General features: G+C 40.4%; 1 protein-coding gene across 2 annotated transcripts in view; it reads right to left on the reverse strand.

Moving 5' to 3' along the window:
* Nucleotides 1-202: 202 nt before the first annotated feature.
* The window catches only part of fez1 (fasciculation and elongation protein zeta 1 (zygin I)), a 53,704-nt gene continuing 30,036 nt past the window's right edge, over nt 203-23,870 (reverse strand). For both annotated transcript variants that reach the window (XM_062048317.1, XM_062048318.1), the window contains exons 4-10: nt 11,563-11,649; nt 10,991-11,150; nt 10,356-10,672; nt 8,703-8,783; nt 3,404-3,479; nt 3,227-3,292; nt 203-1,075 (exon numbers count right to left, since the gene is read on the reverse strand). In XM_062048317.1, coding sequence (XP_061904301.1) covers nt 1,059-1,075; nt 3,227-3,292; nt 3,404-3,479; nt 8,703-8,783; nt 10,356-10,672; nt 10,991-11,150; nt 11,563-11,649 — 804 coding nt within the window. In that variant the 3' untranslated portion in view covers nt 203-1,058. The remainder of the gene's footprint in view (nt 1,076-3,226; nt 3,293-3,403; nt 3,480-8,702; nt 8,784-10,355; nt 10,673-10,990; nt 11,151-11,562; nt 11,650-23,870) is intronic.

A 23,870-nucleotide genomic window follows, 5' to 3' on the forward strand; every position in this document is an offset into this window, starting at 1 on the left:
TACTAGTCAGACTGTCATCGTAAAGTCAAAATCTATAATTCTCACATCTCTAATCGTGTAGCATTGTTTATATCGCGCAACTGTAAACATAAGGATGAAGAATATCAAAGTGTACCCCGCATCTCTTCATGATGTATGTGTTTAAGGGCAACTTTACATTTTGTTCCTGTCAGTAGTACATAAGCAAAGACACAAAGACATATTTTGGGTAATATGTTTATTAGAATTGGCGGTTAAGCAATGTAAGATTCAAATCTCAACGACCTAAGTCATAAATATGATCCCATTTTGCAAATGTGTACAGCTTCCCTGGAAAAAGTTGGTCTCATTACGGTATGCTATCCAGTCGGGCAAAATAAGTATTTGATTCGCTGCTGATCTTGTACATTTACCATCAGCGCAGGATCAAATACTTATTTTCCCCAAAATGTGACTTATAAATGTGGATTGCATTGCAGCCTGTCACATCAATGAAAGTTTAAAAAAAGTTTCTGTCCAATGTTTGATACAAATAAAAAGGTTACAAAATACCGCATATTGACAGATGAAATAAATAAAGAAAAATATCCTTATTTTATACTGCACCTGAATAGTTGTGTTTCCCCTCGTTTCACTCAGCTACAGTCTTATGTTGGCAGAAAACAGTGCATGGCTTCTGTATTCAAACTAATTCTTCTTTTAATTGAAAGAATAAAGGGAGGCAATCATTTGTGAATGCAATGTCATGTAAGTAGAGGAGGAAATAAATGCGATATCACCACTTTAGTACTGGTGATGGTTTATAGCGTGCCATGCTCCACTAGTGAAGTCCTTTCAAAGGGAGGTCGGTTGTCCTGCTTTAAAGATTCCAAATGTCTGGCTAAAGCATAATTAAGTGCAAAGAGAGAGAGGGCGAGCTCAGCAAGAGGCAGTCGTCGTAGTTGAGGTGAACGTGATTATGTTGATGGTGAGGATCCATGGCTGATAATGGCCCAAGAGGAGGGAGGTCATGCAGCTTCAGCCAGCGGCGTGAAGAACGAATTTCAAGGTCACGCTGCGGCCCTCAGCTGGGAAAGGCTTTAGGTAGGACACAACACTGGAGAAGAAAACAGGACATATCCATAGTATAAAACTCATTGTGTTTTTTTGTAAGATTTTTAAAATAATTTCAGTGTTCCCTCGATTTGTACGTCAATGTGCTCCAATTTTAGTATGACTTGCTAGCATTAGCTTACAACTAGAGACCGACAAACCTTTGTTTTCAAACCATGGGAACTACTGTATGAAAGTGCACTGCAAATTATCTGCTACTTGCGAAGATTTAAAACTTTATTTTTAAAAATGTCCCAAGTTTTAAAAGCCGTTTATTTATTTTTCGTCAGTGACTAATCTTAATTTTTGCATGAATAATTATATTTTTCTATTCTATTTTCTAGTTTAAAAATGTTAAAATTAAGAAGGATGCTTAATTTAAGAATCGCCAGTCGAATAATGTTTGTTTTCTAAATAAAATACTTATTTCTAGCTGAAACATCATTCTAATTTTTAGATATACAAATCTTAATTTAGGACATCTTTTTAAGTAAAATTATCTGTTCATGCAGCTAGTTAATTTCAGTAGTTTTAAGTATGTTCTCCTATAATCTAGTCTTTTTATCTCATATTTCGACAGATATTTTTGGGGGCGATATAGGTCGGTTGGTAGAGTGGCCGTGCCAGCAACTTGAGGGTTGCCGGTTCGATCCCCACTTCCGCCATCCTAGTCACTACTGTTGTGTCCTTGGGCAAAACACTTTACCCACCTGCTCCCAGTGCCACCCACACTGGTTTAAATGTAACTTACCGTAATTTCCGGACTATAAGCCGCTTCTTTTTCCCCTCGTTCTGGTCCCTGCGGCTTATACAAGGGTGCGGCTTATTTACGGCCTGTTCTTCTCCGACACCGACGAAGAGGATTTCGGTGGTTTTAGTACGCAGGAGGAAGACGATGACACAATGATTAAAGACTGACTTTTCATATACCGGTAGGCTGGTTATTTTGATAACGTACAGGCAAGCACTTTGTATTACTTTGCACCGTTGTATTATTTGTACTCTGCACGAATGCTGTTCGCCATGTCAAAGATGTGAAAGTTTGATTGAATGATTGAAAGATTTATTGTTAATAAATGGGATGCTTTGCGTTCCCAAACAGTCATCTCTGTCCTGACAATCCCCTCCGTGGTAGCAGGAACCCCTATATACTACGGTAATTACACATCAAAACCCTGCGGCTTACAGTCGGGTGCGGCTTATATATGGAGCAATCTGTATTTTCCCCTAAATTTAGCTGGTGCGGCTTATAGTCAGGTGCGGCTTATAGTCCGGAAATTACGGTAGATATTGGGTTTCACTATGTAAAAGCGCTTTGAGTCACTAGAGAAAAGCGCTATATAAATATAATTCACTTCACTTATTTTTTGCAGTGTGCGTGTGAAGGACAATACTGAGAAGAAGATATTCATTGAATCAATAAAAGAATTAATCAAAAACATGGCCGAGCGTGAAACAGTTTGAGCATAGCACTGCTAGTCTGCAAAGCAGAATGAGCCGATAACGCCCGCCAAGAATGTTAAAATAATGTCTAAACACCGGACATTTATCCATGAAATAATGGAGAGGCTGCTAAATGTGTGTTTGATGGAGAAGTAGCTCGAAGGAGATACCCTAAAAGTTCACTCTCCAAGATTAATGCTGTACATGAATATTACATTACAGCCGTCCCTTGCCACATAGTCTTTCAAATATTACGGCTTCACCACATCACAGATTTTTTTGGGATATTTTTTTTTTCATTTTATTAAAGCATATTCTACAGTGTTTTCGTCCTAAATTAACGATTTTCAAGCATAAAAATGACTAAATAAACTAAAAATAACAATACTGCAGTAGTACTGGCCACCGAAAGAGACTAAACCAAAAATAGCGTGCTGTTTAGTATCGTGGCCACTGATTGGCTCGGCCTCAGACAGCACTAATATATGAATATAAAAGTGTGTATAGATGACTTAAGGGTGTTATTTCATGTCATGCGATCGTGGATGATGGGCAAAATTCCCCCCCCCCAAAAATCTAAATTTTTCTTCCTTTCGCTAAAAAGAAGAACAGGATGTACATGAGTTGGTTGATTTAGATGAGTAGCAACATAAACAGGGTCGACTCAAACAGGTTCCTGTGATAGAATATTCTCATAGGTTGTCGTATTTACCTTTTAATATGTAGTCGGTAAGCAGCGTAGGCACCTTCTCGCTGTCTTCTTTAATGGCAAACAGAACTAAATGGAAGGGGGAGAAAATACCACAAAGTGAAACAATCACATCCTTTCTGAAAATGTTCTTTCTCCACATTGTTATTGAAAACAAAAACAAAAAAATACTTTTCTTACTTTTTGTGAGCATTTGCAGATCGTCAACAGACGGTGGGCTGCCTTTCTTCTCATAGGGAATTACTGTGTTCAGGTACTGAAAATAGTAAAAAGTCATATTAAATGAGGACATCCTCAAGATTAACAGGAAATAGTTAACAACACAATGATAACAAATAATAGGAATTACAGATGGAAAAACTATTGATGGCACAACTTCTAATCTTCATCTCTAAAGCATTTTACACAAAACTATAATGTATCAAAGATGTAACTACTTGTCATCTGTGATGTCATGTCGACGTCCCTTACAAAATACACCGTAAGAAAACAATATTTTTAAAACACTCCTGTTTTTTTGTTCAAAAAGGAGCTGCTACTCTTTCAAGCATTCTTATACAGTATGGAACTGATTTACTAAAGATTTGCATGTACTACGTTTGTAAAACACATGCAAACTTGATAGCACATGCAAAGCTGATCCACTAAACTTGTGTGCAGAGGATCGCGTCTCTTAGGTAAGCAGAGTATGAACGCAATTCATTTAGCGTGTCTGTCTTCATGTACAAACGTATATGTGGAAAATATGCTGATTATTAGAATGCCCACACAACTGCAAGTATCTCAGATGTCCGCTATTTAGCGGACTTCCGCTATTCTTCTGGCTTAGTGATTCTCAAAATGTAGTGGTACCCGGGCTCCATCCAGTGGTACGCCAAATAATCACTTAAATACAGGGTTTCAATGCCGATACAACACTGTTTGGAGGTATTGGTACCAGAGAGTATTTATAGCTAAAGCTCCGATACCATACTAATATGTATTTCTTAAGAAACTTCGGGTCTACGACCTAAATAAAGCGCACAGAAGCCAAAAGTCTGCTCGAATGCTAATTTGCTGCACGGAAATTACTTCTGATTCACCCCTTTTTCCACCGGAAATGGAAGACCATTGCACCAATGGAAGACTCAAGACTGCACTACAAAGCAAACATCACATAGGCAAAGTGGAAATATTAGAAACTCGAGCAGCCAACAAGTTGTACGGCAACATACAAACTTTGCATTATTTATTTTTCAAGGTGCTGACGTCATCGCTGTGCGCGAAGGCTGCCCCCCTTCAAAAAAGTTCCAAGTGTCCTTCAAATCCGGCCGACAAATGTGTCCTTTTCTCCCATTAGTAGAAAGTGTGCATCCGTAATTGCGTCCTTTCATATCCTGAGATTCTTTGCGTGCTCAACTCTGAAAATTATTTTCAACATGGCGGTGCTTTCCGGAGCGGAAAAAGCGACTTTAAAATGTAAGTATAGCTTTATTTATTCATTTAAAACAGCTACAAGCAGACATGTCAAGCTGGTATGTCAGTAGTGATATACATCTGTGTTAAATTACGAGACCCTGACTATTATAATGTTGAGCAACCTCTGTGCTCTTTGCTCCTGTCTTTACCCCGAGGGAGGGCCATATATCCGGCCATTACAGACGGCTTTTTGCCTGGAGCTTTTTTCAACGTTTGGAAGTAAAGACTTACATCTTTTAATATACTTTTTTAGACCGCAAGAAGTTGACTTAATTATGTCCTCTTAATGTGTGGCCGGAATAGTGAAGTATTGTAAATGTGTGCATCAATGTACCGCTATTAGTTATTGCTGTTTTTTTGGGTATATGCATGTTATTTGAAAATGTTTACTTCTATTAATGATTATTGTGATCTTGTGTTTAACATTTGAGTTGTTTGTTTTTTGCTGTGCAGAATAATCAAGAAGTATTTGGACAACAACAGAGCAAAAGAAAATGACACAAAACGTGTATATACCAGTAATCCAAAGAGGTTCATTAGGTCTTCAAAAAATTATGTGATTTTGTTATTCTTTTAGCCAGAACTGTGTTTATTTCCGTACCTAACCACAGGTCTGGCTATAAGAATAACAAAATCACACGTATATACCAGTTTGGATGATCATTTAAAAACAAACTATTTTTATAACCTCCATAAATAAATAAACGTATGTGCTGAAACTGTAGTTGTTGTGATTCATTTCCTCTGCCTTCATTGCAAATAATTATATGATAATAATAATATTATGCTATCCCAATATTTACTATTACTGGCTATAGTGAAAGCAATTTGACACGATTAGAAAATTACACCAATAGTGAATGTAAAGTAACTGCTAAATAAGATTGTGTGGTGTTGCTGTATGGAGAGACCGTGAGGACTCTTTCTAGGACATCTTCTGGAATGTCTGTAAGTTTTTAAAGTATGTGTCCCACTACAACAAGCATTCACAAGCATAAAAATAAATCCATCATTAACTCATAATTAGGAATAACAGCTTTAGAATGCTTATCAATACATGACACATCTTCATGACAACCATCTCCCATGATCGGTCGGCTCTAACCGCAAGAAAATCAGACAGTGGCGGTGCTGGTAGATTAGCTGCTTCCTCTAAAATAAGGTAAAGGACCAAGAGAACACAAAAATCATTCAACATTTTTCTCTTAGGTTTGTCATTAGTCAACCTTGCACGACTGAGCAGCAGATACATGACGTAAATTTGAGGGCGGGACAACAGACGTAACCAGGAAATGTCCCGTTGGACTAGACCGTCCCAATTCATATCGCTCCAGCCGCTGCTGGAGGACTCTTGCCAGGACCCACACTTCGTAAACCGGGGACTGCATCCTTCCAAGGACCCAGCCCCCAAATTGAGAAACAGCTAATGAAGTTACCGCTAATGAGGCGGCACAAAAACAACAAACCCTGACAGATTAATTCCAGAAAAGTTTTCACGAAAATCACAATGTGGATTCGGCATTTGCAGTAAACTAATGGGATTCATAGTATTGGATAATCAACTGCTCTTAGTGGTGAAGAATGTGGGATTTCACTGCTTGCCTGGTCGTAAATATCCGAGCGAAATAGCCCTTCCCGACCTGTATAAGACTGTTAGCGAACTCACCTCCACAAAATTACATGGCGCAGACTCTGTCAGCTTCACGACAAGATATTTTGGGCAGTGATGTCATTTCTTTAGCAGTGATTATCTTAACAAACCATTGGGTCTGCCAGGGGGCTATAGTATCTAATAGATAGAAACCATTGGTAAGTTTTATTAAATGTTTACAAAATATCTATGTAGGAAATGGCTTCCTTAAGCATCTTAAAAATGCTAAAATCTAATTATTTCAGGGGGCGATGCACCTTAAACTACCAAATGGACCCGTTTGAACACCAGCTGATATTTTTTTAATTCCTCCTTTTTTTTCTTCTTTTTTTTTTACCCCGCTGGGTAAAATTCCTGATACTGGGAGAGGAAGATGCAAATATAAACATTCAGCACACACAGTGTGATCCATCAAGACTGATCACTGTTCTGCAGGCACTATTTTGTGTCTTTATAATACATCTGAAGAGTAAAGGAAAACTGTCAGTTGTGCACAAGACTGTAAGACAAGAGGTGATAGCGCTACAAAGACAGAAGATGGACAGATAACCCTCCATCCTGCGTATACTTGTCAGCATATTTGGACTGTCAGAAATAAATGGTATTAGACGTATGGTCTATTCAGCAATATAATTGTATAATTGTTTAGCTGCTAGATGACAAAAGGCTGATTGAAACAAATGCAAATGATGCCTTTTGGTGTCTGCTAGCCTTTTTTAACACAGTTAGTTTTATCATATAGCAGATATATTATAATTTATAATAGTAATATTATAATATATCTCCTACATGAAAAAATATATTTCTTGCGTTTGGATCATTCCAGACACATGGATGCGCTGCTGTTGAAATGGTTCACCACCTCCCTGCAGCGCTTACCGTCAGTGAGCTAAAAAAATATTGCTGTTGTCTATAGATTGCAATTGTATAATGCAGAAAAGGTAATACATACTGTATTATAGAAGTGTGCTGCTAGTTCAACAACATTGCACACTGGTTGGATAGCATAATAACATGAATGTGGAGGGCACATAATTCCAGTAAGACACACAGAAACCTAATTTAAATAAGTGTCCATGAATGTTGTCATTCATCCAGGTCATTGTAATCTCAGTGAATTCAATCGATCGCAAATGGATTGTTTGGTTTGTCTTAGAAGACATTTGGCCTCATCTGAGTAGGCTTCATCAGTTTATTCTCATTGACTTAGATTGGTCAGATCTTGTCTCAGACTTAGATCAGTCAGATGTATTTAATTAAGGCGGTTTGCGGATTGGCTGACTGGGGTGGTTGTTTCTCTATTTAAAAATGAGGAACTGGAGGGTGTGTTCCAACTATCATATTGGAACTGTGGACCAACTCCATACTCTCGGCAGGATCCTTGAGGGTGCGTGGGAGTTTGCCCAACCAGTATACATGTGTTTTGTGGAAAGCATTTGATTGTGTTCATCGGGAAGTCCTGTGGAGAGTGCTCGGAGAGTATGGAATATCGGACCACCTGGATTGTGGCGGTCCCCTCCCTGTATGCTCAGTGTCAGAGCTTGGTCAGCATTGCCGGCTGTAAGTCGGACCCGTTTCCAGTGAGGGTTGGACTCCGCCAGGGCTGCCCTTTGTCACCGCATCTGTTCTCCACTTTTATGGACATAATTTCTAGGCGCAGTCAGGGCGTTGAGGGGATCGGGTTTGATGGAGGATCTTCAGCTCTCACTGGATCGTTCGCAATGTAGTGTGAAGCGACTGTGATGAAAATCTGCACTTCCAAGTCCGAGTCCATGGTTCTCGCCCAGAAAAGGGTAAAGTGCCATCTCTGGTGCTTCGGGCTTCTGGTCAGAAAATCCCCCAAACGCCTCCCTCGGGAGGTGTTTAGGGCGCGTCCGACCGGTAAGAGACCACAGGGAAGACATAGAACACAATGGAGACACTATGACTCCCAGCTGGCCTGGGAACGCCTCAGGATCCCCCGGGAAGAGCTGCACAAAGTAACTTGCGAGAGGGAAGTCTTTTCTGCTTAGGCTGCTGCCCCGGTTACCCGATTTCGAGAAAGCAGAAGAAGGATGGGTGGATGGATGTCCTTAACTCGGACTGAAACTAACAAAAATGAGTCTACTAATCGGATTACAAAGCGTACACCTATTTAATTGTTTTATACTTCCTTTGTTCCAGCTTACAGTGTTAATATTTTTTTCTTCTTCCTGTTGCGCATGTTCTTTTGAGTCTGGAACAATACAAGCAATGACGTCACCGGCTGTTATCGACAAACAAATTTGTTGCCGACAAATTTTACTAGAGATTTTTATCGACAACTTTGATGAATCGGTTCACCCCTAAAATTAGATATAGAAATTGAATATACTATAATGAACATCTTACCTGTTTTTCATTCCCTGTGCTTCCAAATGTCTGTCTGATTCCTGTTTGCAGGATGTTGGACAGTCCTTCCATACTGAAGCGCTGTAGGTCACAACCAACACGCAAGGATATCATAAACTTTCACAAAATGCCAGCTTTTCTACAATTATTATCATCATTAGTTGCCGATAGAGATCATAATCACTTGTCTAGAGAGGGGGGGTTCTCTTTGCCAGTTGAACATAATGTGTTTGTAAACAACAACAACAGTGACAACTGTAGCTTAACTTAAGTTGGGAAAGTCCTTTGGAGCCATTTCTAAACAACTTCTGATTCCAATATCCTTAGTTCAAACAGCTGTGCACAAGTACAAGATACAGTATTTGGATATGTCAACACTTTGCCGGGATCTGGTAAAAGACATATATTGTCGACCTCAGACGAAAAGAAGTTGGATAGAATGGTCAGGAATAAGTTTGGGCATTGTTTAAATTTGAGCAATTCCGTTTTTCATTCAGATTTCTCGTTTCGATTTCGGTTCCTAACTATTCTTGATTTCTATTCTTAAATAGACAAGGTCATCATAAAATTGTGCATGGTTTAAATGAGGGCTCTAACCATAGTTCTTTTTTTAATTAAATGTACACTTTATTAACCAGACAAAAATTCAAATTTAAAAGATAAATGGTAGTGGATTTGTCTTCCGGTTGGGTACCGAAACAAGGAATTTAAATTAAAACATTTTAACAATAATGTTAGTCCCGGTACCCATCTATGCTCAATACCCAACCCTGTTCAGGAACAACCCAGAAACCAGTAAGGATCAACATTTAAGTATCATCAATTGTAAACTGCAGGAATGGTGGTGTCACTGTTTACAGTTTTATATGACCATGAACTAAGAGGCTGATGACTAAGAAAGAAACCCTGCTGCAAAATCGTCAGTCCCTAATGCCTTCTGGACAAAACGAGACAAAGACTGAGCAATTTGGCTATAATGACAAGAAGAATGCCAGGAGGAGTCAAGGTGAGATTTTAAAACCGGATTACTTACAAGCTTTACGGGGCACAACAAATGGGGTTGTTTGTCTTGGGTTTGACCTGTATTCTTGTGTACAGTGCGTGTTCATTTTAGATGATAAAATAAGCCACATTGCAGATACTTTCATAAATCAACCCTAGATACACAGCAATATTTCTGCATTATCCAGCCAGTACTTCTATGTAACTTCAACAATGGCCTTATAGACAGGCAGTCACTACACAGTCACTATAAAACATGACATTTCACTACAGCAATGTTTTGCATCGCACAGCAGGAAAGTCCATTAGTCTTCTATAACTGGACAAGCATAGACTAGATTGGGTTGTTATTGTCAACAGAGACGCCTTCTACAAATCAGGATAATTCCTGGAAGATACTTTAGAGACTAATGGACTTGAGATCCATTATCAGTCAAGGGAAGAAAGGAAGCAGAACTGACAGGCAGTGTGGTCTCACCTTACTTTATGATATATTACTATGACAATATTTCCTCACATAACAGCACTTTTAAAGGGGATGAGAAACTCACATTAAGCAATTTGAGCTGGGAAGTGACACTAATGTTATTTTAAAATGAAAGGATGCGAGTTGTGGAGAATCCAAGCATCCACCTTCTGCCCTGGTCTTACCTTCACAGGCATGCTTCCTGTCTTATCCGTACGGCCAGTGGTGCCTGTATTTGCCACGTTGACAGACACCACGCTCCCTCCTCCTTGCAGGCTCAGGGCTTTGTCACGGCGTCGGCGTTTGCTGCTGTCTCGCTGCTCCTTCTGCCGGTTCTGCACCTCCAACAGGGCTGTGATGAAAGTGTTCTTCACCTCTTTTTCGAAATCCAGCTCGTCACGCCGCGCCAGCTGGCTTATTAATTCCTCAGAGTACTCGCAAATTGTTGCTTCCACGCGTTGCAGCAGCTCAAGCAGTGCAGAACTGGGCATCAGACTGAGGCCTGCAAGATAGATAGAGTGGGAGATTTCAGACTAAAAGTAGGATTATATCCAAAAAGCTAGTAGACTGAGGAGGTTATAAAGCTAACTTTTTCTTGTTTGTTTGTTTTTTTAAATACAAAAAATTCATTTCAGTAGGCCTTTAACTCTGTATGACTAATAGCCTGATTTACATACATTTTCCAGAACTTTGAGGTGTAGTGGAAACACAAATCACACATGCCATTACCAGGGATTGTTTTTTTTCACAGGTGAATAAAATCCTGGTGACAAAGTGTTGGAGGCAATGTCGGTGAAAAGGAGGCTATCGATAGTCCCACCTTCATAAGAGCAATTGTTGTTAGAGGCCTGAGAAAGCTGTCTGATCTCTTCCAGCAAGGAAGGTTGAGTCCTGGAGGCACTGCTCTCATCGTCGTCCTCTTCCTCAGTTTCACCAGGATCTGGAGAATTCTCCATCATCTCTGCTATCTCCTCAATCACCTTGGAGAGGGATATAGATGCAAAGGTTCAATTGTGGGTGAAAGGATAAACATTGTAAAGAAAAGGTTGTCATTTATCTGGCATATGTTATATGTATGCTAAAAAAGACTAGAATATTTTCAAAAGTAAATGGATCATATGCAAAACGTTCAACTGGACTGAGAGTACATGTTTTAGACTTACATAATTGTTTTTAATATTAACATTAGCCCTTCCTACAACACAGGTATCGTTCCTCTACCGCCAAAATTCACTGGACAGGCAGCTTCATATACGCTCACACAGTAGCATAGAAATGGTAAATGTATCCTACAGGTAGAATCTCTTATTTTCAAAGATTTTCTGGCCAATATCCACATTTTACTTTGCTATGACCTGACTGTACAGTAGGCTATAAGTTAAGCGCACACACCTGATCAGCTGTGATGAGAGGGTCATCTTTCAGACAGTTGGCATTGTCGTTCTTTTCATTCATTTCCTCCTCCTCTTTTTCGTGGGTCTACAAAATGTGACAAAAAATAGAGCAGAATGTTCAGGAAATTATTTGGTCATTCTGTTAGAGGGAACCCTCAAAGTCTCACACACAAATATCATAATACTTATTTAGTCACTAAAGGTTTCAAAGGCAAGGTATTATTCAAGGAATGATTAGATTCCCAGTTTGATTTTGTCTGTATATATTTGTTATTGCCATTCTTGTTTGCCACGCAGTCATCCACGTTGGTCCAAACAGAACAATTGGACTGTCTAAGATGGGATAGATTCCATCTTATTTGTGGGCCTAACCAGGACAAGCAGTATTGAAAATGGATGGATTTTCCCCATGAACCTGTTGGAAACCTTGTTACGACATTTGTTTTCTCTAAATACTCAAGTCTGATTGTCTTCTTTGTCCTCTTCCAGAGTTGAAGCCAACCCCAACAGGGCAATTCTGAGAACTATTCAATCTATGCTTTGTTTATTTGTTTATCTGAGTGTTTTAGCCTTTTTATTTAAGGTGGAAAAAGTTGCAAATCAAATCTGTTTAGTTGCCCATTAATTGTGCTCTTGATACCTTACATGCTAGCATACAAAAAATAACATTTTAGACATCATCAACTACATGTATTGGCTACACTATAACGAATCAGAATCGACTATGAAAATCCTTTGTTGAAGACAGCCCTAATATATTTAATGTCAGCATGAAATAGCTCAACAGCCACTAATGTACTAAACTGCTGGCCAAAAAAAGTAAGTACACCCCTTTTGTCCTTCTAAAAGAATTTAAGTTGAAAATCATGAGAAGTCTATAGACATTTTTTCAGTGAGACTTGTATACGAACTGAACATTCTAAATTGAATTGTACTAGGTGTGAAGCATGACTGATTGTGTTATTTGAAGTGCTTGCTGTCCAAATCAATTTCCCAATTAAGGGAGAAGATGGAGCCGGCACATCTTAATTGAAGCTTGGCCAAATGTTAACAGTTGCCCAAGCAGAATCAATTTAAATGTGCTGTCCAAAGAATGGACCAGTGAGCAACTTACTTTACCCTGCCATGAAAAAACAATGTATGTATGGAAAGTAAGGCTGATGCGTAAAAGCATGTGATCAATCACAAATAATTGGTGCATTAACCATTTTTAAATGTAAATTAATTGCGCTATTACTGTAGGTCTGAACCATTTTGGCAATCAAATTAAATCTGGTTTCTGAAACTAGAGGCTCTGTGCTTTCCGGTGATTGTCATTGTGATTGTCTATCCAGGGTACTGCCTCACAGCAATGCCCAAAAGATGAGCTTTTATTGCAAAACAGAGTGGGGGGTTGTTTAGAAAGAAGCACTACAGTAAACTGTGTGATAAGTAAGAACGAAGAAGCACAGTCTTGCTCCGTGGGTGGGGGGTCGTGGGTGCCGGGGGGGTCGTGTGGGCCTGGGGTGTGTTCCCTGGTGCCGGCCTGGCGGGCCGATCCGTGAGTGGTCTGGGGGCTGAGGAGGATGGGGGTGCCTGAGCGGGGGTTGGGGTGCGGGTGGAGCTGTTGGGGGCGGCCGCCTTGGGTTGGGTGGGGGGCTGCCCCTCTCGTGGGTGGTTGGGCGGGGGGTTGCGCCCGTGGGGCCGGGGTCTTGCCGCTGTCGGGCGGGGGTCGGCTCGTGCCCCTCTGGCTTCGGGTGTCCATGGGCTTCCTCCTTCCCCTGGGGCGCGGGGCGGGGTCTGCCCGGGGTCGCCCTACGCTGCGGCTGTGCGGGCCCGCCTGGTGCTGGGTTGGGGGGGCTGCTTGCCTCCCTTGTTGGGGCCCCGGCAGTGCTGCCCGACTGCCCTGCGGGGGTCTCCCTCCTGTGTTCTACTCCGCCCTTATTTATTTATTAATTTTATTTATATATATACTTATATATGTTTTTTAATTATCTATTTAATACATTTTATTTATTCTGTTAAATTATATATGTGTATATATAGGTGCACGTGTGTGTGTGTGTGTGTGTGTGTGTGTGTGTGTGGGTGTGTGTGTGTGTGTGTGTGTGTGTGTGTGTGTGTGTATGTATGGTGGAATCTGTGTGTATGTATGTAGGTACATGTGTATGTGTCGCTGCCCCGGTGTGCATTGCTGATCGCGGCACCAGGCCTGCAGAGATGCCATGGCATGCCGGGTGCTGGGCCCTTATGGCTTTTTGCCGGATGGGGTGCCTGGTGGGTGGTGGGCGGGGGGGCCTGGACGTGCGGGAAAGGCTGCGGGGTTTGGTGGCGCTGGACACTGTTGGCAACTAGGCCTCATGTTTATTTTTATTTTATTTTATTTAAAGGGTTTATTTTATTTTATTTATTATTATTATTATTATTATTTTTATTTTATGTTTTTGTTTTGTTGTGGTATATGTATGTGTGTGTATATGTGTGCATATGTATATGTATGTAGGTGTATATATGTGTGTGTGTGTGTGTGTGTGTGTGTGTGTGTGTGTGTATGTGTATGTATGTGTATATACATATATGTATGTATATATGTATGTGTGTATGTATGTGTGTATGTTTGTGTAGGTGTGTGTATGGGTGTGGATGTCCGGTGGATCGATTGTCCTGTATGTGGATGAGTTGGGGTAGGTGGGTTGGTGGCCTCTGTGGTAGCTGGGGGTGTGCGTTGTTGTGGTTTACGGGGTAGGTCGCTTTTTTTTTGTTTCGGTTTCGGCGGCCGCGGGTGTTTGTACTGCGGACGGGCGGTGGTGGTGATGGTTGCTGTGTTACTGCCGGCGGTTGGCGTCGCTGTGTTGGGTTGGAGTGGTTGGGGGACTGTGGCTGGTATCTGTGCGCTTGTGGGGTTGTGGGGGCTGGCTGGCGTTGGCTTGCCGGCTGGTTTGGGGGCTCATGATCCCTTGTGCAAGTCTTTTGTTTTGTATAGCCAAGTTTTCTACCTCCACTGTGAGCGCCTTTTGTTTAATCTTTTTTTATTGTTAAATAAACATGTATTTAAATTCACGCCTCGCACGCGCCAATTTTCCGTTGCTTTCTGGGAGAACCAACCACGCCAGGGACCAAGTCCTGACACTAATTCAAAAAAATAAAGTAAGGCATATGATTTCCGCATCAGCGTAAACGCGGATGGAAACACAGAATTGGCCAATAAAGCGGATACCGCTGATAAACGCAGAATATCAATGAAATTGACATAAATGTGACTGAAATGCTGTCATTGTGAAGAGAAGGAACATTTGTTTGGGAAAATAATGTGTCTAGGACGCTCATTCATCCACAAAACAGTCATTCATCCCCGTCCTGAACAAAACAATGTGGGGACGGCCACTTGATTTACCGACTAAACTACACAATTTAAGTTAGCAAGAACAATCCATACACCCACAACACATTTAATGTCATCATCGACACATCATCCATGTAAGATTAATGTACATACAGGATAGCAGTTACAACGTGAGAGTCTCTGGGTTTTTGTTTTTTTAGACAATGTAACTGAAGTCGTCTTCTTATTCCTTAAGATCAGAACATCAACACACTTCCCCCTTCACCATTACAAAACAAAGGTTTCAAAATACCAATTATAAAGTACCTTACACAAGCATAAGGGACTTATTGATACATTTACAAAATTATTACGCTTTGACTGAAAATACTGGTCAAAATTGTCCAAAGATTAAAAATATGAGGAATTTTGCATTTAATTAACACATCTGGAGGTTTAGTTCAGGGGATGTCATTGTTAGTGTGTAAAGCCCTTTTAGACAAGGATTATAACATTTTATTTATGACACAAAAATCACACTCAATTGTAGAATATAAGTGTAAAAGGTAAAAAACAGAATTAAAAAAATCTTAACCAGAAAAACTTTCATATTGCTATTGTTATTTAAATGTATTGTTGTTACTATTATCATTAGTTTACTTGTTTATTTGTTACTAATTCATGTCTGGTTGTTCTTAGTTAAATGTGTTCAACAAGACTTTGCGTAAACCAAAGGAAAACTATTTTTCTTAAATCATCACAACTGTAGCAACAACTCTCGTGTTGTTTCCTACTGTAAAAATATATATTTTTTTAAACTTACAATTTCACTTCCAATAAAACATATTTGTACAACAAACTGCAATATGAGTTTGCAATATTATTTCATGATAATGTTCAGGGCATAAAAAATTCAATAATTCCTGGAAAACAAATAGCTACTCTGCAGCCAACTTGTCAGCCTGGCACATTTTACTCCGTTCACTGAAAAACAGTTGAGGAAATCATCCACAGTCGGAGTCCATCAACATGCTGTCTTAATTAGTTGCCCACTCGATTTCGAAAGTCTGTGCTAAGCAGTGTGTTATCAAAATTTGCTCATCTAGTTACCATCTCACTTCAGACTGAAATATTTTCAAAGACCTTAAAAACTGTTGTCATTAAGCCGCTCTTAAGGGTCTACTGAAACACACTACTACCGACCACGCAGTCTGATAGTTTATATATCAATGATGAAATCTTAACATTGCAACACATGCCAATACGGCCGGGTTAACTTATAAAGTGCAATTTTAAATTTCCCGCTAAACTTCCGGTTGAAAATGTCTACCTTGATGACGTATGCGTGTGACGTCAATCGTTGAAACTGAAGTATTGGTACCCCATTGAATCCAATACAAAAAAGCTCTGTTTTCATCTCAAAATTCCACAGTATTCTGGACATCTGCGTTGGTGAATCTTTTGCAGTTTGTTTAATGAACAATGAAGACTGCAAAGAAGAAAGTTGTAGGTGGGATCGGTGTATTAGCGGCTGGCTGCAGCAACACAATCAGGAGGACTTTGAGGTGGATAGCAGACGCGCTATCCGACGCTAGCCGCCGACCGCACGGATGATTGGGTGAAGTCTTTCGTCCTTCCGTCGATCGCTGGAACGCAGATGAGCACGGGTGTTGATGAGCAGATGAGGGCTGGCTGGCGTAGGTGGAGCGCTAATGTTTTTATCATAGCTCTGTGAGGTCCCGTTGCTAAGTTAGCTTCAATGGCATCGTTAGCAACAGCATTGTTAAGCTTCGCCAAGCTGGAAATTATTAACCGTGTATTTACATGTCCATGGTTTAATAGTATTGTTGATCTATCTTCTGTCTATCCTTCCAGTCAGGGGTTTATTTATTTTGTTTCTATCTGCATTTGAGCCCGATGCTATCATGTTAGCTCAGTAGCTAAAGAGCTTCGCCGATGTATTGTCGTGGAGATAAAAGTCACTGTGAATGTCCATTTCGCGTTCTCGACTCTCATTTTCAAGAGGATATAGTATCCGAGGTGGTTTAAAATACAAATCCGTGATCCACAATAGAAAAAGGAGAAAGTGTGGGATCCAATGAACCCTTGTACCTAAGTTACGGTCAGAGCGAAAAAAGATACGTCCTGCACTGTAGTCCTTCACTCTTACTTTCCTCATCCACGAATCTTTCATCCTCGCTCAAATTAATGGGGTAATCGTCGCTTTCTCTGTCCGAATCTCTCTCGCTGCATTGTAAACAATGGGAAAATGTGAGGAGTCCTTCCTCCGGTGACGTCACGCTACTTCCGGTATAGGCCAAGCTTTTTTTTATCAGCGACCAAAAGTTGCGACCTTTATCGTCGTTGTTCTCTACTAAATTCTTTCAGCAAAAATATGGCAATATCGCGAAATGATCAAGTATGACACATAGAATGGATCTGCTATCCCCGTTTAAATAAAAAAAAATCATTTCATTAGGCCTTTAAAGAAGAGCAGTCTTGATGCCACTGTATTGAACAACTATCGGCCCATATCAAACCTGTCATTTTTGGGCAACGTCCTAGGAAAAGTTGTATACCAACAGCTTAAAGGCCTACTGAAAGCCACTACTACCGACCACGCAGTCTGATAGTTTATATATCAATGATGAAATCTTAACATTGCAACACATGCCAATACGGCCGGGTTAACTTATAAAGTGACATTTTAAAATTCCCGGGAAATATCCGGCTGAAACATCGCGGTATGATGACGTATGCGCATGACGAAGTCCGAGTAACGGAAGTTATAGTACCCCGTAGAATCCTATACAAAAAGCTCTGTTTTCATTTCATAATTCCACAGTATTCTGGACATCTTTTGCAATTTTTTTAATGAACAATGAAGGCTGCAAAGAAGACAGTTGTAGGTGGGATCAGTGTATTAGCAGCGGACTACAGCAACACAACCAGGAGGACTTTGTTGGAGCGCTAGCCGCGCTAGCCGCGCTAGCCGCGCTAGCCGCGCTAGCCGCCGACTTCACCTTGACTTCCTACGTCTCCGGGCCGCCAAACGCATCGGGTGAAGTCCTTCGTCCTTCTGCCGATTGCTGGAACGCAGGTGAGCACGGGTGTTGATGAGCAAATGAGGGCTGGCTGGCGTAGGTGGAGAGCTAATGTTTTTAGCATAGCTCTGTGCAGTCCAGTTGCTAAGTTACCTTCAATGGCGTCGTTAGCACAGCATTGTTAACCTTCGCCAGCCTGGAAAGCATTAACCGTGTATTTACATGTCCACGGTTTAATAGTATTGTTGATTTTCTATCTATACTTCCAGTCAGGGGTTTATTTCTTTTGTTTCTATATGCAGTTAAAGCAAGATGCTATCACGTTAGCTCGTAGCTAAAGCATTTCGCCGATGTATTGTCATGGAGATAAAAGGCACTGAATGTCCATTTCGCGTTCTCGACTCTCATTTTCAAGAGGATACAGTATCCGAGGTGGTTTAAAATACAAATCTGTGATCTACAATAGAAAAAGGAGAGTGTGGAATCCAATGAGCCAGCTTGTACCTAAGTTACGGTCAGAGCGAAAAAAGATACGTCCATCGCTGCCTCTCAAGTCATTCACTGTAACGTTCCTCATCTACGAATCTTTCATCCTCGCTCAAATTAATGGGGTAATCATCACTTTCTCGGTCCGAATCTCTCTCGCTCCATTGTAAACAACGGGGAATTGTGAGGAATCCTAGCTCCTGTGACGTCACGCTACTTCCAGTACAGGCTAGGCTTTTTTTTATCAGCGAGCAAAAGTTGCAAACTTTATCGTCGATTTTCTTTACTAAATCCTTTCAGCAAAAATATGGCAATATCGCGAAATGATCAAGTATGACACATAGAATGGATCTGCTATTCCCGTTTAAATTTTAAAAAATCATTCCAGTAGGCCTTTAATGACTTTCTCCTGTTTAACAAAGTGTTTGATACTTTCCAATCAGGCTTTAGGCCCCACCACAGCACTGAAACAGCTCTGATCAAGGTGACAAATGATATCCACCTGAACACAGACGCAGGAAAAGTCTCAGTCTTGCTTCTGCTGGACCTGAGCGCTGCCGTTTAACCAGTGTTGGGTTAGTTACTGAAAACCAGTAACTAGTTACAATTACTAGTTACTTTATTTCAAAAGTAACTCAGTTACTAACTCAGTTACTTACACCAAAAAGTAATGTGTTACTGTGAAAAGTAACTATTTAGTTACTTATTTTCCCCCCCTTTTTTAAGGCTCCCATTAATGCCCTTTTAGCCTTCATTTCAGTACTGTTATTGCACTGGAGAATAATACAATCTGTTGATCAACTTGACATGCATTTGCATCACTGAACTCAGAAAGCAATGTGGTCTACATACAACACACAAACAATGTGGTCTACATACAACACACAAACAATGTGGTCTACATACAACACACAAGCAATGTGGTCTACATACAACACACAAACAATGTGGTCTACATACAACACACAAACAATGTGGTCTACATACAACACACAAACAATGTGGTCTACATACAACACTCAAGCAATGTGGTCTACATACAACACACAAACAATGTGGTCTACATACAACACACAAAGACAAAGATATGTTTCAAAGGGCCAATTTATTTCAGGCCAGAAAAAATTGACAAAACTATTTTAAATAGCTGCAACATAATGGCACTTTAACTTTAACTCTAAATAGATAGGATCTTTGATCCAAGACACAACTTACATTTAACTAAAATGTTATTTTCTTTGTGCTCGACAAAAGAAAAGTATTGAGAATGTCTCCATGTTAAAAAACTCGACTTCTGGCTTCGCCATGATGTCTTGTTAGTTGTTATGAGAGTAGCGTATGTGTGTGTGTGTGTGTGTGTGTGTGGCCCTTTAAGATATGACAGCATGAGAGGTGAGTGACGTCAGTGAGTGAGTGGGCGAGAGAGGTGAGGGAGCGGCGACAGTGAGTGCGTGTAGGTTAGGGATGGGCGATACCACACTTTTAGGATTCGATACGATACCGATACTTTTTCTTGCATTTTCATCGATACCGATACCGATACCAATAATTTCTTATTGCCAATTTTTTGTCAGTCAAAAATATTATTACAATTGTTATTATTTAAGACAAATCACAAGACAAATACAGACCATTTATACCACATTTATTATGGTCAATATATAATAAAAGTAAAATTAAAATAAATAACATAAATATGAAAAATAAATTGAATATTATATATAATAATAACTATATATCAATATATAATAATAATTAAATATTAGGGCTTTCCAATTAACAGTCAAATCCGAATTGCAAGAAGTTGCAGTTATTTTTTAAAGTTTGTGATATAATTAGCAATTAATGAAATATGAAATAGGCTAATGTTTTCGAAATGTAAGAAATCATGTTACAGATTAAAACCAAAATCACATTCAATCATATATTCAAAATTTTCTTGGAAAAAAATAAAACTGTAATGCAAAGATGAAGAATCTCCAAATTGTATCTCTTTCTTATCTTGTTTTAAATACTCAAGCAATTTTCAACTAACAGTAAATTCCCCTGTGTGGAAATTATTTGAATTTAGGATAATCATTTAAACAAAAATATTCAGTAAACATTACTAAAAAAAAAAAAACAATGCCTGTTTTAAGTCAACAATTGGACAACACTGGATGTGCCTGGCTGCATCGCTGTCGGCTGGCTGTGTGTGTGTTGCACGTTGACGACGCTCATTAGCTGTCTCCTGTGACGTGACTGGGCCAGCTCTATACTCTGCCAGGTACAGGGGTGTCCCAGCAGATAGTAAGTTAAGTAAGTAATCAAAAACATCTGAAAGTGATGCTTGCACCCCCCACACGCCGTTTTTTGGTTTATATCGATACTTTTTTCAGAAAAGTGATGCCAAATGTGAGTATCGATAAATCGATACCACAGGATCGATACGCACATCCCTAGTGAGTGCGTGTAGGTGCTCTAGCTTGCTGGATGGCTGCGTGCAATAAAGTCACCAAAGTTGCAACAAACCGCCGGGCTCGTCATTCACCCTCAGCTGTAAAGACCCTCTTCCGGGTAAAGTGAAGGTTGTTAGACCCGAAGTACGGCTCAGGAGGCGTGCTTTCTGTGGGTGGGGGAAAGCACGCCTCTTCTTTTCCACCGGAGCGCTCCAATAAAACACACTCAGATCTTCAGTTTCTAGCCGATACTACATAAAAATAACGTAAAATAACGCAGTAACGCATCATGCAGTAACGGTAACTGAGTTACTGTATATAAAAAAATAACGCGTTAGATTACTAGTTACCGCCGAAACTAACGGCGTTACAGTAACGTGTTACTTAGTAACGCGTTAGTCCCAACACTGCGTTTAACACAGTTTACCATACTACCTTATTACAGAGGTTAGAAAACTGTGTGGGAATATCTGATTCTGCTCTTAACTGTGTTACAGACCAGTGGCGTGCAGTCACTAGAGGCAGGGGAGGCGGGGCCTCACCTGCCATCATGGAAAGAAAAAACATGTAAAAAGAAAAAAATAATAATTAAATTGTTATATGTATCCAGTGATTATACTAAAGTTATTTTCCATTTAACTTCACCAGTTTTAGATTATTTTTATTTTTATTTTCGCATTTGCCGTTCAAATACTGAGAAGAGACGGTGCAGTGATCAGCAGCCAGTTGAGGCAAGTCACTGATTTGTGCCTCAACATGGATTGTGCACAATGACTCGGCTAACTGCTGAGCTGCTGTGCAGTGAGACTGTATTGCTATATGAATTATATCAGCTAACTAAACTATGGCATAGTTTAGTTAGCTGAGGTATATAATGTACAGTGTATTTTGTCAAAAACTGTATGTGTGTAACGCATTTCTTGTGCTGAGCATTCATAAATCTGCTGCAAAAGACGTACTGGTTGAGGCTCGTAGTAATCCGGCCTCCTGGTGGTAGAGGGCGGTAGTGATCCCAGAGATCATTCCTGGCCGCAGAAGAAAAAAAAAGTTTGCAAGCGATTGTTTATTTCCTCTCGCCTGGACTTTTATTAAAAACATGGAGGATTACATATGTAAAATAAAACGGTTTTCTAAACTGGACTTTCACTCGAAGGTAAGGCCATAATAATGTTTTTTTTATTAAATGTGATTTTTTGTGTGCTAGTTGTGTAAAGAATGCTGGTATGAGCTTTTAAACATAACCCGTTAACTGCTGCCAATCACATGGTGAATAAGATACTATTTAGGGTTCATATGTTTGTAAATCTGACTGTGATGATGCAGTGCCTCACCAGACATTAACCTCACCGCACGCCACTGTTACAGACATAGCCAAGGGCAGCTTGCTCGGGGTCCTGTGGTTAAACTCTGACCTCACCTCGGGGAGTGTGTGAATGGCGATAGAGGTAGACACACATCATAGCACGTGAGCAGGAGTTGTTGCTGTTAAAGTGATTTAATGTGCCTGAAACTGCCATGTTGGACAAAATAAAGTCAGTGTATGCTGCAAGGGAGAAGCGTTGTCGTATTTTCAACGAAACAAGGTCTGGGGAACTCACTGAGTTGGTTACCGGCTCAACGAGCCAAACTTTGGTCAGTTCGTCCCCTACCACGATTCCGGGACTGAAGATACTGCCCAGCAAAAAGCTAAAATGGTAACAACTGGTTCAAGTCCTATCTTGACCACCGTACATACTTTGTTGGAATTAGTAACTGTGTCTCTGACCAAATGGCTATGGGGGTTCCTCACGGCTCGATTTTGGGACCCCTAAAGATCAACTTGTGCATTCTGCCACCAGGCCAGCTAATACGCAGCTTCAATGTGTACTATCACAACTACTGATATCTCCTGTTTGACAATGGGTTTGATACTTTCCAATCAGGCTTTAGGCCCCACTACAGCACTGAAACAGCTCTGATCAAGGGGACACATGATATCCACCTGAATTTGGTTCTGCTGGACCTGAGCACTGCCTTTGACACAGTTCACCATACAGAGGTTAGAAAACTGGGTGGGAATATCCATCCAGTTCTGTTCTTAACTGGTTGAAGTCCTATCTCAATCACAGGACATACTTTGTTGAAATTGGTCTCTGACCAAATAGCTATGACCTGTGGCATTTTGGGACCCCTACTGTTCAACTTGTACATGCTGCCACGAGGTCAGCTAATATACAGCTTCAATGTGTTTTACCACAACTACGCAGATGACACTCAGATCTACATGCCACTGACAGCAGGTGAACGTCGTTGGCCTGTTGATTCACTTTGTCGCTTTATTGAACACATCAGTGTGTGGATGCAAACTAATTTTCTTCAGCTAAGCTCAGACAAAACTGAAATCATTGTCTTTGGCCCATAAAAGCAAAAATAAAGTATTATTAGTCACCTTGAGACTCTCTTCCTGAAACCTAATAATCAGGTTAAAAATTAAAGATTAAAGATTAAAGTACCAATGATTGTCACACACACACTAGATGTGGTGAAATTTGTCCTCTGCATTTGACCCATCCCCTTGGGGAGCAGTGGGCAGCAGCGGCGCCGCGCCCGGGAATCATTTTGGTGATTTAACCCCCAACTCCAACCCTTGATGCTGAGTGCCAAGCAGGGAGGAAACGGGTCCCATTTTTATAGTCTTTGGTATCCAGGGGTAATAATGGAATCAGACTTGAACTTTAACCACATTGAGTCATTAACATCAGCAGCTTTTTCCCACCTGAAAAACATTACCAAAATTAAAGGAACAATATCTAAAGCAGATTTAGAAAGTAATCCATGCCTTTGTTTCCTGGGTGCCCTAAATGAGTTGTAAAGCAGCTGCAGTCCATCCAGAATGCTGCTGCTCGAGACCTGACCAGAACCAGGAAATACGACCACATTAGTCCAGTGCTTATGTCACTGCACTAGTTCCCTGTTGCTCAGAGAATAGACTTTAAAACATCTCTGAATGTGTACAAGTCTTTTCATGGTCCTGTGCCAAAGTACATCACCGACATGT

The sequence above is a fragment of the Entelurus aequoreus genome, linkage group LG05 (assembly GCF_033978785.1).
Source record: "Entelurus aequoreus isolate RoL-2023_Sb linkage group LG05, RoL_Eaeq_v1.1, whole genome shotgun sequence".
In the NCBI taxonomy this organism is placed as follows: Eukaryota; Metazoa; Chordata; class Actinopteri; order Syngnathiformes; family Syngnathidae; genus Entelurus; species Entelurus aequoreus.